This window comes from Plecotus auritus, assembly GCF_963455305.1.
Source record: "Plecotus auritus genome assembly, chromosome: 2".
Taxonomy (NCBI): domain Eukaryota; kingdom Metazoa; phylum Chordata; class Mammalia; order Chiroptera; family Vespertilionidae; genus Plecotus; species Plecotus auritus.
Genome location: NC_137771.1, coordinates 156,607,241 through 156,624,466, shown reverse-complemented (window position 1 = coordinate 156,624,466; position 17,226 = coordinate 156,607,241). Strand labels below are relative to the sequence as shown.

The 17,226-nt window shown below is 39.3% G+C and overlaps 1 protein-coding gene across 1 annotated transcript in view; it reads left to right on the top strand.

The window, feature by feature from the left end:
* MORC1 (MORC family CW-type zinc finger 1) overlaps positions 1-17,226 on the top strand; it is a gene marked incomplete at its 3' end in the record, with an annotated part of 154,174 nt that overhangs the window by 123,820 nt on the left and 13,128 nt on the right. Inside the window, exons 21-25 of the mRNA XM_080654678.1 lie at positions 5,530-5,599; positions 7,580-7,646; positions 10,587-10,733; positions 15,690-15,777; positions 17,049-17,102. Of these exons, the coding sequence (XP_080510804.1) occupies positions 5,530-5,599; positions 7,580-7,646; positions 10,587-10,733; positions 15,690-15,777; positions 17,049-17,102 (426 nt within the window). The remainder of the gene's footprint in view (positions 1-5,529; positions 5,600-7,579; positions 7,647-10,586; positions 10,734-15,689; positions 15,778-17,048; positions 17,103-17,226) is intronic.

Here is a 17,226-nt window from a genome sequence, read left to right as displayed (position 1 = left end):
GTCTTTTTTCTTTTTGGCTTGAACTTGGCCTTGAGAGCAGACTGGCAGGTAAATTTATTTTATTTCCCCAATTTGAAGACATTTTAAAAAACGATGACCAGATTACCACGACATGTATTGTAAGAGTTTGGCGATGGAGTGTCTGGTATGTCCTGTGAAAGATATAACCTCCAGTGTCTAACCCAAAGTGTGGCACGTTCTGGGGCTCAAGAAAGATATATGAATAAAAAATGAGTGGATGGAACCACCTTCCCATCACAGAACTAAGCTACGTTCTTTACCAATTACACCTATTAGCTATTTGGGCATTTTTCAAATGATTCTGGCTCAAGAAAGTCCTCTATCAACCTCCTCTGGGTTCCTAGGGTCATTGATAGGACCTCCATGGTATGTTATAAAAGCAGAGGAACGAATGGAAGAGCTGATGAGTTCCAGCATCTAGGTTTGTGGCCAAACAAATAACAAAAAGACTAAAAACAACTCCAAGTTCTGTTTTTGCACCATTGCTTTTTTACAATAAAACTGAAAAATGGCTCAGTAAACTCAGAAGAAGATAAAAAAGAAAAGCAAATAACCTGCCTACCTAGTCCCTAAACCAGCTACATTCACCCTAAATACACATAATTTTTTGATTCCTCTAAGATATTTTCAATGGGAAACTACACTGATATTGCAATAAATGCTTTCAGATTATTGAAGTTGCCTTAATTTTAAAAGCAGGCCAATTCTCAATCAGTTTTCATGGTTGGTGATGTTACCATTTCCTCTCTATGAACAGGTATGATGCTGTGATTGTTGCTCACAGTATCAGAAATTTCATGAGCAGAGCCAGCCTCTTTACAAGATACAAACCAAAGCTGCCCCAAGGACTTAAGACAAATTTTTTCAACAATACAATGTTAGAGATTTTGAGGGACACCAAAAAAATAAAGTAGGATATAAAAGGCCCTCGCCTTAAGGAGAAGGAAAGTTGGAAGACAGTTTTACAAAACCACAAGATAGCAATATGTTATGGAAAGAGTCAGGCTCCACACTCTGATAGACCAACCCAGGTTCAAGTTCAGACCTACATGCCACTTGTCAGTGGTATCAAATTTTGACTTTCATTTTTAGGTCTTTAATGCGATTGAGTTTTTATTTTTTAATTATGGCTTATATTCAATATTATTTTGTGTTAGTTTCAGGTGTACAGCCTAGTCGTTAGACAATCATATACTTTATAAAATGTCTGCCCCCCATATTTCCAGTACCCATTTGGCACTGTTCATAGTTATTACAATACTAGAGGCCCGAAATTCGTGCAAGGGGCTCGACCCTCTCAGCCCCAACTGGCCCTCATAGCCCCTCGCAACCCTGGCTTCATCCAGAAGGTCATCCGGATGGTCATCAGGAAGGATGTCTGGATGGTCATTCTGCTATTCGGTCCAATTAGCATATTAGCTCTTTATTATATAGGATTACTTATATTCCCTATGATGTAAAGTCTTCTGTTTTCTTATCTATAAAATGGGAATAATATTACCTATTTTCAAGGTTGTTATGTGAATGAGTGGGATGATTTGTAACAGAATGAAAAAAGCTTTTGTGCATTATGAGAAATATTGTTTTAATCCCCTTCTGTAATTCTAAAGAAAGCAAATTTAGCCTCTATTGCATGGGCCAGAAGATGGGGGTAAAAAATTAAAATTGAGAGCGTGAGATTGTGGAAGAAAAGGGAGAGCTAGAAAGTGACCCTGTTTGGGGGGAGGGGGGTAATTATGCCTAGATAACTTAGAATCACATTGGGAAGAGCTTTTTTAAAAAAAATCTCCACCCAAAGACATGTTTTTATTGATTTTTAGAGAGAGAGGAAGGGAGAGAGAAAGAAAAATTGATATGAGAGAGAAACATTGATTGGTTGCCTACCATAAGTGCCCTATCAGGGATCAAACCCACAACCTAGGTATGTCCCTGACCTGGAATCACCCATGGCCTTTTGATGTATGGGATGATGCTCCAACCAACTGAGCCACCTGGCCAGGGCAAGAAGAACTTTGAAAGCCAAATAAAGAGTTTGTACTTGAGGTAGTGAATCAGGAGCTCTAGGAAGGTTTTGAGAAAAAATATTTAATCATGGAGATTTTGTCTAAAGAATTGATTCTTCATGTTATGAAATTTGATAATGAAGCAGTACTGGGAAGAGCAGAAACTTTTTTTTATTCTATGAATATATTAAGAGTTAGGTACTGTCCTAGACAGTGGGGATGCAGCATGAAAAAAATTGACAATTCTCCCTCATGGTGCTTCCCTTCTAGTGGGACAATCAGACAATGAACAAGATAAATAAATACAATATGTTGTATGGCAGGTAATGGTAAGTTCTAAGGAGCAAAATAAAGCAGAAGCAGATAGGAAGTGCCAGCATTAGTGGTGAGGGTGAGATTTAATTTTGTATAAAGAGGGGATGTTTGAGGAAGGACTAGAAGGAAATTAGGAGAACAGAACAAACATATTAACAGCAAATACAATAATAACCTTGTGAGACAAGGCTCCTTGGATGCTTGGAAAAGTGTCTAGTGTGGAGAAATGAGGGCGTGGAATGAGAACAGAGAGGCCCAGAAGCAGCTGGGCTCAGTTATGACATACCTTTCTCTAGCCTGCGTTACTTTTTTTCACAGAATTTACATTACCTGATATTATATTACATATCTTTTTTATTGAGTTCATATCTTTTTTCCCCCTCACTAGAAAATAAGCTCCAAAAAGGCAGTACTTTGTCTCTTCACTGTAACAGTGTCTGACCCAGACTGGGGATCAATTTTATTGAATAAATTAATGACTGCAAGGGAGGAGCCTAGAACACAATGTTAACTATGGAAGAGTGAAAACAGAAAGGGTCTTTGTGTTTGACAGGAAGACATTTACTGGTCTGGGAGCCTTCATGGCTCCTCGATGATGATAAATGCTTGGTGTGGAGAGTTGAGGGACAAAGGAATAAAGGAAAGAAACCAGGTAAAGTGATGCCAATCAGTCCTTAAGCTTTCTTAACAACAGTTGACTCACATAAGGGTTACACAGCTGACTACAGTGTGTTCTTTTTCCTTTCCCTAAGTTATTTATGATGTATTTATCCTGTTAAACAGATACTTCAAAAAATTGAGTTTTGGGTGTTATTCCAATCCTTTGCATCTATTGGGGACTGACAAATTCCACTCTGCTTATTGTTAACATAATTTTAATTAAGGTATTGAAAGCCCCATGTTCAGTCTTAACAATAATCTCATTTACTGTGTGGGAGGTGTTATCTATTTCATGACTGAGTAAAATCTTAGGAAAACAATATCCCTAAACTGCAGAGGTAAGCGTACAGACTGCAGACATTTCTGTAATGGAGTAATATATGTGAAAGAGCTTTGTAAATAGCAAAGTACACGAATAGTGTTAATGAAAAGACAGCTAACTGCCTGTGTCTTCCTGTCTCAGCTTGAAGACGTTCAGACCTTCAAAGCCACAAGCACATTGTAATAGAAGGGAGCATCCAGGAACTCAGAGATTTACACGGTGTTATGTAAAAGAAAATACTGTAGGCTGTGAATTATTCATCCAAAATCTTTTAAACATTTCTATGGCAAAGAATAAAGAAAATACTAGAAAGGAAAAGAAGGAAATCACTCTTGCGACGGAGATGGTAGAGCTTTGTATAAGTAACATTTTTGGGGAGAAGGGACATATCTGATCTTCTTGAAATCAGCCTTCAAGAGGCAGAGCTCAAAGCAGAGGACTAAACAATGAAATGCAAAAATAATTTTATGAAACTGTGTTAATAGCACCAGCAATAGAAGTTCCTAGCTGGGAGTGCTATCATTTTTATTAATCTTAGCCGCTTCCGTCTTATCTGTTTTTCATCATAAGAAAGGTTTTCATTAAAGAAAATGGAACACATCTTAAGCAGGATCATCATGGATGATAACAAAGTGGTTATAACTTAAGGCATTATATAGTTCCTCTTGTAAGCTTATCTTGTGGTTGCTGCTAACTGTTGTGGGAAATCGTTCATGTGGCTTATAAACTGGTCAAAACATTTAGTTCAAAGTGAGAAACACTTAACAAAGTATATAGATTTTCCTTAAATATCAGCACATCAAAAGAAACCTTTAAACGTTATGATACATCAGGAATAAACAAGATACATTTGAAGTTCATTTTGCAAAATTAACTTTTAAAAATATATGCATGAATCTATTTGCAGTATAAGTACAAAAATATTTTAAACAGACAAAAGTAGCGTAGCATCAGTTTCGTTTATTTTCCTCTGCCTACAAGGCTTTCCTTTCCTGGACTTGGGTGAACTAGAAAACGGGGATGCTGGACAGCCTCGCGGTTCTGTCCTTGCTAGGCTGCATGTGTGCCCGTTCCACCTGCTTTCTGACCGCATTTCCTGGGAAGGGAGGGAAGGTGGGTTGATAGCCTTCCCCTCCCACGTTTGCTCAGCATGGCGGAGAGGGCATGAAATAGAAACACATCCACAGTGGGCAAGCTCAGAAAACCGACAGCTCCACCTTCCACCAGGCAATGGAAGTGGAGAGCATGGTTGTGTCTTAGTGTGTGTTCAGGCTCTTCAGATCAAGCAGCAGATGGGAGCTTTGCCTTACCTCTGCCTTTGCCATTTTCCTTTTCTACTGCCTGTCCCCCACCTTCTCACAGATTCACAAAACACATAATGTGGGGAGCATCCTAGGTCTATTTTTCTAAAAGACATTAACTCTCTCACCCTCTCCCAAAGAAATACCTTCCAAAAATGTAAGTTTGTTTGTGTGAGCCTTGTTGAATGGGTCATAGAGGATTCCCAAAGTGATGACCTGGCTCCCACCCCCGCTGTGCCCCCCACTCCAGCATCACACATGCACATCTGCTTACTAAGGTGCCACCAACACTCCTGGGCCTTGCATTTAACACATTAAGGCTTTAAAACCCCTTTTAGACAGATTTTCTGGGATTCTGTCAAAAGGCAAGGTGTCTCTTCACTCACCATCCCCATCCCCATCTTATTCCTCATCATGCTTTGGGGCCTTAGACCCCAGCCTCCAAACTCCCCAGTGTTTTCTTCATTGCACTGCTGTTGAGCTAATACTCTATGCTTGCTCTGTATCAACAAGAGGTGTGATGAGCCTCTTCCAAATAGCAGAGGCTCCTTTGTTGCTCCTGGTGAATCAAATACTTGGCTCATTTGTTGGAGTCATTATTACACCTATGCAGGATAAGGGATTTTTGAAAATCCCTGTGCAAAGATTGGTAGAATGTAAACATCCCTTTAAAGAAATGGTAGAAGTAAATATGACAGTTATCATCCACTCACCCTGGTGATGCATGCTAAAATAGTTTTCTACAACACGTGTGATTCTCACCCTTCATAACATACACCTAAAACTGTGCTTCGGGCAATGCTGTGGTCTCTCCTCTGATGTGGGCACTGATGTTCAAGGTCGTTTTTGCACCCAATGCTACGTCCTCTGTTTTTGTGCAGCTTAAAATAAAGAGCTTGTTTTTCAGATTTTAGATCAAAGTGGCAGCAATGTTTTCTTGAAACATGAAAAAAAGGAAGGTCCTCTTATGAAAAAAGGTAAAAGATAGAATTTAGTTTATATATATTAGCTATAATGTTTGAGTTGTTTTCAATATGACTGTGTGACATAACTTCCGTGGGACATAGGCCACAACTTTGGCAGCAGTTTGGATGTAAAAACATTAAATGTGTCATTTCAGAAGCGGGAGGAGAGGTGGGTAAACAGCCACCAACCGCATGTGATTTGAAGGAGCAGAGAAATACCTCCTGCCTGAGAGTCGTGTCCTCAGCACTGCCACACTGACTGAAACACCCAACACTAGACTTACGTTACCCTTCTCATTGAATTTCGTTTCATAATTTGCTGAGGACTGACATCAGGTCTATAATTTTCAGAATCTATTTTGAAAATTATAATGGCATTCCCCTATTTTCAATCATTTAATCCTTTTCCTACTTATCGTGGTTCCTCTGAGATCAACAAGAGTGATCACATTTATTAGTTCCTTCATGTCCTTGGGGTCTAATTTTTCTTTTAAACATAAAGTTGCCATCTTATGATATTCAATTTAAAGACAATTTCCCTGGAGAGAGAAGCTGGGAATAAGCTGGACTTAGAAAATTTTATTTTCTTAGTGTCCATTAATTCTTTTACTATGTATTCTCTCTTTTACTTTAATATTATACCATTGGGCCTAAGCAGTAAGTACATTATTTTCATTGTCATCTTATTATAGTCTCATTAGCAAGTCTCAGCTCATTTTGACTTCATTATTCACAGTCATTTTTGTGTTGATCCATGCTATCGTTTTGTGTTCACATTGTCGCTTAGGTAACCTAATCACCCATTCATTCACATCTTTATATTTGAACTCATTAGTGAGGTCCCTAAGAAATCATACTTTTTCTTTTCCATCTTAATTAAAATAATTTGCTATTTACAATCAGGATTTGTTTTGGAAGGAACTCTACATTTTAAAGCCAATCTTTTATAGAAGTTTTAAACCTTTAACAGACCTTCAAGTATGTGCCTGTTGGGTTTCCCAATTGTAATGGAAAAATTGTTAATACAATTTTGACCCTAAAATTAATATTTAATTTCCAACAATTACCCTGGCATTAGAAGAAACAAATTGTGAAATATTTTCAAATGACTGTAATTATGGATTAGTTGGCTGTTGGATTAAAAAACTTCACTTCGTATGCAAGTCTGTGAGCAAAACCAGCAGCGTCTTCAGTGTGCTTGGAAACCTCTATCCCCTCTTATGTCTCCTTAAAGGAGCAGCAGAGCCTCAGCCATTTCCCCACCATCTAAACTTTCCTTATTCTGTCCTGTTCCTCGTGGCCTCCGATGGTCCTCAACTTGTTGCTAAGGGTTTATTTGGTAACAAGCTATTCGGACAGATATCACAAAGAATTCCAGAGACAGGTGGAAGGACACATTGATTGATTTCTTGTACTGTCCCCAAAACTCTTAACACCATTCCAAGGGGATTGAAGCATTTCTGTTTCTCTGTGGACTGTAAACAAATCACTAACTTCTCTGAACCTGCAATTCTGAGGTTCTTTAAACGAGATGATCGGCTAGGTAACTCTAGGTCTCTGTCTGCTTTAAAGTTGCACTCTGTACTCGAGACACATTTCTGATTGGGATCTGTCAGGATATCTTTGAATGTGAACCCAAAATGGAATGAGAAGAATGCTGAAGGGAAGACAGGTGGTTGTGAGAGCAGGGAATCTGAACAGCCCCAGTCAAGTCACACCATGCACAGCAATAGCAGACAATGAGCATCACTACAAAGAAATCATGAAAAAACAAGTTACAGAGGCCCTTGGATTATTACATATGCTATATACACTGTTCAAAAAGGTTATTATATACTGCCTTGAGAACATATTGGTGCAGTTTTACAAAAGGGTGTTTGAATACAAAGCCAAATTGTATACAGGTAGTTAATGAACTGATAGCACTTCTTTCAGTTTATTATGTGATAATAAAAAAGTGACTGACTTCATTATGTTTATGTTCTTTTGAAGAAAAAAAGGAGCTGTGCAGTGACATTGCAGAAATAAAGAGAAACTCTTCATTACCTCACTGGAAAAGGTGAGTGTACCGCAATTATATAATATCCAAGTGAGTGAAATTACACTATTGAAAAGTAATTATCAATGTTTAAACACAAAAAGAAAGAAAGTAATAGTAACAAGCAAAAGCAATTAAGAATGGAACCAAATTTTATAAAGGAGACAAGAAAGAATAGAATGCACTAAATTTCTTACTTTTCTCCCAAACCTTTTCATTTTCTTTTGTGAGGCCTGGGAATTATAAAATGAAGCAGGCTTATCTTCCTACTCACAGCAGGCAACTAATTCAAATTACGGTAATGTGGTCCAAGAATGGAAAATGTTGCATATATAAGGTATAACTATGAAATCATGAACCGGTTTTTTTGTGTGGTTCATTATTTAATTGTCATACGTGTATGCAATTATAATAATCATTGCATGCTAGAGCTTCCTTGACATGAGACTTCACAAGTAAATGTTTTGGATACCTAATAGAATGAAGAGACTGTTTTCCAGGAAGCAAACTCTTACCCTCACTCTACTACAAACCTATCTAAGCTGCTTTTCAGATATTCAGACCGGGTGTCTCTGAATCCAACCCCCCTGCTGTTTTTGCATAGGAGCTCCTTGAATAAAGTGCAAGAAAAGACAGGAGCTTTTATGTTCCACACTTAATAAACAGTAGTCACGCTAACACTCACATCCCATCACGTCACTCTTCTACTCAAAAGCCTTTCATAGCCCTGTCACTGTGAAGATAAACGATCAAATCCTGAGCCTGGCACAGGTGCCCTTCACTCCTGGCCCTCTCTCTGTAGCCTCCACTTTGCTTCCCAGAGTTCCTGAATTGCTTATAGTTCTGTTTTATCACATACCTCCATTTTTGTCCACACTACTTCCTTTGTTTGAATGTCCTCTGAAACGTGTACACCGGTCACGTTTCATTCAACTCTCAGTTTGAGTGTTCTTTCCTTTGGGGTCCCCCTGACCACAAAGGTATTCACAGAGCCTCTGTTGCAATGATCATATTACATCATTCAGCTTCAATAATTATTTATTATGGTCTGTCCCACAGCGGTGAACAGTGCTTCCCAGTCAAGTGGAATTGTCTGTCTGAATGTCCATCTTCCATTGCATATGGCCTTTATGAAGGACGGGCCGTGTCTTTTCCTCTGCATAACTCCTATCCTCTGAGAGGCGTTCCCTGACCACTCCGTCTAAAATGGGCCACCCCACTTCTGACAAGGCACACTGTCAAACCATATCATCCTGTTCTGTTTTTTCTAGAGCACTTATTACTATTTTTAAATATCTATCTCATTGCTACTGTTTCTTTTAATGTTTTACATTCTAACTTGCTTATTTTCTATGTTTTTCACTCAAAGCTAACTCACTCCATGAGAACAGACGCTGTCTTGCTCACCTGTGTTTCCTTAGAGTCCTGAATAGCTCCTGACTGAAAGTGGGCACTCTGTAATATTTGCTGAGTGAAGAAATGATATAATACCCCCCGCCCCCAACACACCCAGTGTTGTGAGGCCATTTTATGAATAATGCTTTAACCTAGAGTTATTTATTAAGATTTGAGTTAAAATTTAAAATCCATCCAAAAACTAAAACACATTTTGTGTGTGTGTGTGTGTGTGTGTGTGTTGTTTCATAACAAGAGGCATTGAGACACATTCTTTGAATTGTTTAATCCTCAGCACAGCTCTGTGAGGCAGGCACTGTTGTTATTTGGCCGAAGAAGGAACAGTGGCTCAGAGAGGAATCCCTGAGGGGTAGTGCATTTTACCCTCCACCCCTACCACCAGCATAAATCTCCAGCATGCCAAAAATGATTAAAAAAAATGTTTAAGGATTTCTCTTTAGTAAAATTTCAGCATAAAGGAAGTCATGGTTAATGGGCATTCAGACATTGTACAAGTATTTTTAACAGACAATTAAGCATTATAATGTTCTTCATCTTAAATGAAATATAGCTGAAGTTAGTATAATTAATGCCAAAGAACTATAGAAGCACATTTCATTTGGTATGAACTATTATCCAATTGTTAAAAGTATAAAAATATAAAGTTATAGAACTCTTTTTAATTTATGTCAACTCAATTGTGAAAGGATTACAGTAATCTATTAATTGACAGACACAACCCTACATGACTTGTTCCACACCTGCCCACCCAGCTTTGTTTCCTATATTGCACAGCCTTTGACTTTTCTTGTTCCTACCACATTGAAAGCTTTGGGTTTCATTAACATTCAGCACTACTTTATGCATGCTCATTGTGTGTATTCTCCATGCTGCGGCCAGTTATGCTTTTAAAACACGTATCAGATCACCTTACACCCATGCAAGAAACCCCTCAATGGTAGTGCCTGCTCTGCTTGGAATAAACTCCAGCTCCCACTCCATGGCCAGTGCTGTCCTCACCCATACCTCTCTCCTTCTGCCCCTGCACTCCACCTCAACAGCTCTGGCCTCTTCATTCCCCTTTGATCAGCCCTACCTTGTTTCTATCCCAAGATCATTACACTTCACCTGGAACATTCTTCTTCCTCCAGATTTGACTAAATTTTTCTTTCAATTAACTTTGCCCCTGTTTTGTTTTCTTTCTATATGTACCTCCCCCACCCCAGGCTAAACTAGAACTTTAGTTTAAAAGCCTTTCACCAAATAAGAGACAAATGATATATGACTACTGTTGTAAGTAATAAATCACCACCAGTTTTATTTAATTGTGACCACCCATAAACCTTGGAACAAGATTTGTCAGGAATAAATAGTAATTCTTCTACTTGGGAAATGATTTTATATAACTATACTGGTATTAAATGAGTTTTCAGCATCACACATATGTCCTTACTTTTATTTGATGTGTATTCACATTTTATTTGTCATATATTGACGTTTCTGAGGTTATTAGTATCTAATGTGATTCCTACTTTGAAATAATAAATCTCGGCTGTTTTTGCCCAGCATACCAGTGGAAGACTTAGGTCCAAGTTCTGGACATAAAGCCAGAGTTGCTGTGAGTAGTGGCTGTGAAGTTGGTTCTTCACTGACAAAGTCTTCTCAGAGCCCATCTGTCAAGGAAACAGTAAGAAAACTGACATCTAATTTATGGTAAAGATATTTACTAACATATTTCCACATGCTTTATTAAAATTTCTTAGAAGTGACAACTCCTGATTTTTTTTCCTTATTAAGTGGTAATAATGAGAAAATTTAGTCAAATGACTTTAAGATTTGTCTCCTAACTACACTGACTTAGCTAGATCATGGGTTAAATGTCCCTTGAAATAGAACTATAGTTGCTAAATGCCTGTTGTTACATGGTCCAGCACTATGGTGGACATCAGTCTTCCCTCGGATACAATGAATAATTCTTACTGAGCTGGCCTTACTGAAATAATTTTCCTTCCTTCCTTCCTTCCTTCCTTCCTTCCTTCCTTCCTTCCTTCCTTCCTTCCTTCCTTCCTTCCTTCCTATTTTTATTATTAATATTCCTCATGATATTTGTATGACCTTCTAAAAAGTGTCATTTTTTTAGCTTTAGATACTAAACTTTCTGAGGGAAATAGTTTTACTTTTTGGCTCAGCGTAGAATGTTAAATTTGTGGCTGTGGTTAATGAGGAACTTAGATGTCTGGATCTCAATTCTCAAAGGATGGAGAGACAGAGTGGGCAAAGCCCAGGATTCAGTTTTTCCAAATAGGGACCCTTTACAATCAAGGAGGGGGCTTTACAGTCAAGCCAAGTTAGTATACAGAAGAATGCTCTAAATAGGTGTCATGTGGGAGGGTGGGGGCAGGAGCAGTAACACCACTCCATTATTGCAGCCGGTTGGTTTGGTTGGGGGTTGCAGACTATGAGGAGACTGTGTGGTAAGAGGTTTTCGGCCAAGGAGGCCACACAACATGCCCTAGCTGGAAGATTGTTTTTCCTTTGGACAGTTACTTTGACTTTCTGATAAGTGGCTGATAGAATATTCCTGGAGAAGAGACTTAGCAAAGAATAGCAGCAGATAGGAAGAAAAAGAAAGGTAGAGGTTCGTTGTATATAAATGACAGGAAGTCTGTCCTGCAGTTGTCCTGCAAATTTATGGAAACTTCTGTGGCAGCATCCGGGGCTGTGGAGCTGTGCTTATGATGGGTATGAAGTCCCCACCTACTGTCCTTTAGGAACACATTCCCATCACCTATCCTGCTGTAGGAGAAAGGAGGAAGCACTCTTGCTTATATGTAAGTGGATCTACCTTGGACTTTGCATCAAGACACATTTTATTAATGGGATCCAGAGACAAGTTGTTAACCAAAAAATGAAGCTAGTGTGCTACATTTCTGAGTACTAACTGCTGGCCACCAAATCTACCATAGTGACTAGGTTGGCAAGCTTACACCAGCCTGGGAAAGAGGCAGGCGCAGGCCAGACCTCAGTGTTGGACATATATTAAGAGGTTGAAAAAGACCACTTCTCCACTGATCTAGGTGGATGTCAGTCTCAAATGGCCACAACCTATAGCATAGTCCCTGAAGAATGGGATTCTCCAGCCAGTTTCTTACCTTCTGTCCCTGTTTGATCAGAAGTAATATGTAAATTCTCAGCATTGAATTGGGTAGCCATATATTTGAATCCTGGTGTTTTACTTACTAGTTCTAACATTCAGGCATGTCCATTGGTCACTGAGACATTGTAGTATGCAATAAATAACATATGTATGAGCCTTTGTATATGTGAATAAATGTGTGCATATTATTAAAGTATGGATGTGATCACATGTCCAATGATTGTGACAGGCTTTCTTGATCATTAATAGCTATAATTTTTGAACCATTACAATATTTTAGGCATTCACCCAAGTGCTTTGTATATGTTTGCTTTTTATTTCCACAAACTTATAAGATTGGTATTACTTTTAACTTTTTTTATGGATAAGGAATCTGAAGCTTAGAGTAACTGAGTAACACACTCAATGTCTCAAAGAAAATTATTCAGCTACTAAGGACAGGGCTGGGTTTAGCCTCCTGCTCCCTGATTTGGAATCTCATGCTCCTCAACACTGTATATATAAACATATACATAGGTATATACACATATACACACATGGGAATGTAGACACATGTATACATATGAAAGTGTGTGTGTGTGTGTGTGTGTGTCCATCCACACTATGAGACCTCAAGAGACCTGCCTGGTTGTGTTGCAGCAGAGTTTGGATGTATCACTGTGTATCATCATTTTCTTTTTTTTTTTTAACTTGGCTATTTTTTTGTTCTTCATCTAAGTGGATCATTACTATTAATTTTGTGAGTTACACTTGATCAAAAAGGAGGTAATCTGATTGAGTATACTAAGACTTTAAAGTACATTCACTTTTATAATTAGCCATCAATAGAAAATTAAAATTTCCCAGAAACCATCTCCCTAATGAACATGTGACTCTTTAGTGCTTGAAATGATCATGCTATTATCAAATGAACATTCTGAAAGCTAAATGCATTAATAAATCAGATCTTTTCTGTACCAGCTCGAATTTTTGTGGTTTTATAAAAATGCTCAGTAGAAAGAGAATTTTACAGAACATGAGGCTCTAACTAGAACAAAATGAGTTCCTCATTTACCAGTCTTTTTTTTTTTTTTTGCCTCAACCAGCAGTAGTGTGTTTTCTTACATTTCACCAGTGAAAACAGATTTTTTTGTCTTCTCTCTCCTATTTTCCTCCTGTACTGCTCTGTTCTACATCGTGTCTAACATTATTCCTTGTGTTAACTAGATTTTAAATCCCTCAAGGCCTGAAGATTGTTGCTGGTTGTGTGCAATGTGGAGGGCACTGTGTTCTGTAAGACTCACTATTGTTGGCCAGATGTGTCCTTGCTTGTCACATGGTTAAGAGAGTAGTTAGAGCCCTTTCAGGTGTGTGGAGTGTTCCTTCCCTCCCCATGGTTCATTTTGGACATGACATCATCCTTACGCTTTCCACACGGCCAGAGTAGAGTCAGGGCACCTCTGTTTGCTTCCTACATTTGTGATTTTTGTTATCTTAGAGTGTTTTGCTCAGTTTAGCATTTTCCTGTCTTGTTTTGTTTTTAATAGTCTGTTTCCCTCAGGAAGTTCACTATCTAAACCTACAAAAAAAGAGACTTTTTAGAAGGCCATAAAAATGTCTGCTTTTCTAATTAGTCTTATGGGACAGAACTTCCCAAGGAAAAGCTGTTAGTGGCAGCTCTGTGGAGGGGAGAGCAAAAGGCTGAATCCTGGGGTCCTAGAGGGAGAGACAAAAAGGAGAGCACAGCCAACCTGCTTGAGCCTGATGGTAAGCGGGGGTGGGAAATGGGGTCCTTAATACCAGGAAACCAGAGATGTTCAAAATAGGAATAACTCCTCAATCAGAGTTTCCATAAAAATTATATATATAAAGCAGATAGCAATGCCCCAGCCCCTGCTCCCTGCAGCTGGCTAACTCCTGTTCTTTGGAGCTCCCCAAATTATGGGTTAGGGTCCCTTCTATCAGTACCTGTGGTGCTGCATTCTCATTCTCATCTTAACATGTTTTTCTAGAAGCACTTCCTCTGAAGGTTGCTGATAATCTGTAAACCCAAAAGAGTTCATATCCACCATGAAAAGGACCAATGCTCAGAAGAGGGTTCAGACCTGTATTGGAGGAAGGGAAGCTGGATTTATGGAGAGAGAGGAATGCTTTATGTAAAAGAACTCTAATAAGGTTGACCAAACGAACCATAGGGTCCCTTTCCCAGGGACTCCAGATGTAGCTCTTCTCTATGTGTCATCTGATCTCTGCTCATCTCAAATACCTAAGGCTCCATATCACTCTGCCCAACTACTCGTCTTCTTACTAGCCAGACAAATAATTCTGCAGAATGTGTGTATTGGGGGAGGGGTTTAGGGTGTACATGTGTGTTATATTGAATGCTATGCAATGCTGAAAATTTTTAACTTTTCAGATTGAATCTCCTTAAACCTATAAATAAATATTAGCACAATAATATACCTAGAATACTGGGAATGTCAATTTTATAAGAAACAGCTGTTTTGTCTTTAGTGTGCCATATTATTTCACAGTTGAAAAGTTTTGTCAGTCCCTTGGATATTGTACATAAGGTTCTTGGAGCACTTCCACATAAAAGCACTATACAATTTAAAGATGTGTAGCTATACATGTCTAGATTTCATATTCTCCCCAGAATGAAATACGTGTCATCTAGGTCAGTGGTCGCTAACCTTTCAGACCTCATGACCCACCAGTGGTCCGTGGACCACAGGTTGGCGACCGCTGATCTAGGTGATTAATCCTAGAAAAGCTGTCTCGAGAGAAGGAAGAGTGTCACTGCCTTTTGCCAAATGAAGCACCTGTTAGAACAATGGCCATCCCTGTTGGGGAAGAGCACGGTCCACGTATGATTTCTGAGAGTGTCCTGGAGGGCCCAATGAAAGGACTTCCTCTGGAGAGTTAAGTTTTATTTTCTTAGGAAAAAAGTCAGTAACCCATAGCCTGTTTCTCTCCAGGAATTTTGCAATGCTGAGTTCTCTTCCCAGAGCACTCGGGAGGCGGGGGGGGGGGGGGGGGGGGGATGTGCTGGGCTTTTCTGGGCTGCTTGGCTAGGGGTGGGAATTGTGAACCTTCCCTCCCTCCCTCCCTCTATCCATTCCTCCCTCCCTTTCTTCCATAAACTTTTTATTTTAAGACAAGTATAGGTTCACATGCAGTGGTAAGAAATAATACAAAGATCCCCTCTACCCTTTACCTGGCTTCTCCCCATGGTAACATCTTAGAAAACAATAGAACAGGATCACAATAGGGACATTGGCATTGACAGTCAAGACACAGAACAATTCTGTTACCACAGGATTCCTCCTATTGCCTTTTAATAGCCATACTCCTTCCTCTTCCAGCTTATGCTTTTGAAGAACAGTTTAATGCCAGTGGTAAAACAGTGTGGTGGGCATGAATGTTCATGTTTGCTAAGATGTTTAACACCATGAGTCAGGGCAAGTCTGACAGATGAGTGCTCTGCCTCTGTTCCTGGTACATTCCCATTTCTGCTGTGCTTTTTCTTCCAGGGAGATTATTCTATATTTCTTTCCTGAGTACCAGCTACCATCAGAAATTGGCTACTCATCTGTGGAGGAATTTGTGGCAAGCTTGGAGGTAAGCCGGCTTTTGTGGAACTCTGAGGAAATGATAGAAGAGCCTGAATTGAATTTTCAGTGAAGAAAAATGTGAAGTGTTCCCAGTAAGAGGAACTAAGTGAATAAAGATGGGGACCTTTATACCAAATTGGTGACTCAGAATTAAAACCAATGTGGTCAAGGGTTAAATAAGCTTCATTAAGATCTTGCAGACTGAGAACAGTTGGTTGCAGAGATACTAATAAATGGAAATGAGACATAGTCCAACTTCTCTCCCTTGCATCAAAAAGAGAATTTCTGTCTCTCAGATACACTTCATCAGCCACCTCTGTGTCTTATTAGAATCACTGAGACTTCACCCAGAAAGATGAAAACAATTGCATTTATCAAATCTATTCTCTGAGACGGACCATATATGAAGGAAAGGAAAACTTTGCTCAGTTACCTGGGTGGACAGGGTGAGGCTCACACTGTCTTACAGTGGGTGTCCTCACGCTGCCCAGTTGCCTCAGGCCCTGGTGAAGCTCAGTGAGGAGTGCAGGCCCACAGCTCAAAGCTGCTCCCAGTGTGGAGAAGGGCCAGCATGATGCAGAGGGTGGGGTATCTTCCCATCCTCATGCTCAGTGTGATTTTTGGGAAAGATGGGTACGTGTGGAAAGACTGTCAGTGAAATGAGCACCAAGTTATTAATTTGGCCAAAGTGCCACGTGCTTTAATTTGATCCTGGATGAAGTCCTTAGTTCTCTAATCTATAATCAGTCTTTGCTTCTTCACCATGTGCTCTCATCCCATGGTCTCTCGTCCTGCTTCTGACTCCACTGCTTCACTGCGGCTGTCCTGCGAGGCCACCCGTGACCACTGTGCTGACATGTAGTGGTCACTTACTTACCTGACTGCTCAGGTCTTCAATACAGTGATTCCTCCACCCCACCCCACCCCTGCCGTCTATTTCTGGGTGTTCCCATCTAAGAAATCCAGACTCCAACTACCTCGCTTTGAATATTTATTGTTTATCATCTACTTTCCTTCACCTTGATTATGTTCTTTGCATTTGTTTTAACCATGCTGTATTAATTATGTGGACTGCCTTCATCATTTTTTGGAATGAGGTAAGGTATACCTTAGTGAATTACTTTCATTAGACCCAGGCTTAAAAGACCCACTGTATTGGTGTTGGCCAGTTCTAGGCTTTGATGCTTCTTTTATACTAGATATTGCATGTTGTAACTGCTGTAGACAGCTGATTCTCTAAAAGTTAATATCCTGTTTTATTATAATTCACAAAAACAGCTGGAGCAGTGCACAGAGCAGACAAACAGAAAGCTGAAAAGGTGTTTCCAACAGGTAAGCTTCCTTTCAATGTAGTCATTTATATTCTAAATGGTTCTGTCTTCCAAAGGAGAAATAATATACATTTCCAAATGTTCTGTTTGGAAGGAAATCAAATTTGCCTTCACTTATCAAGACG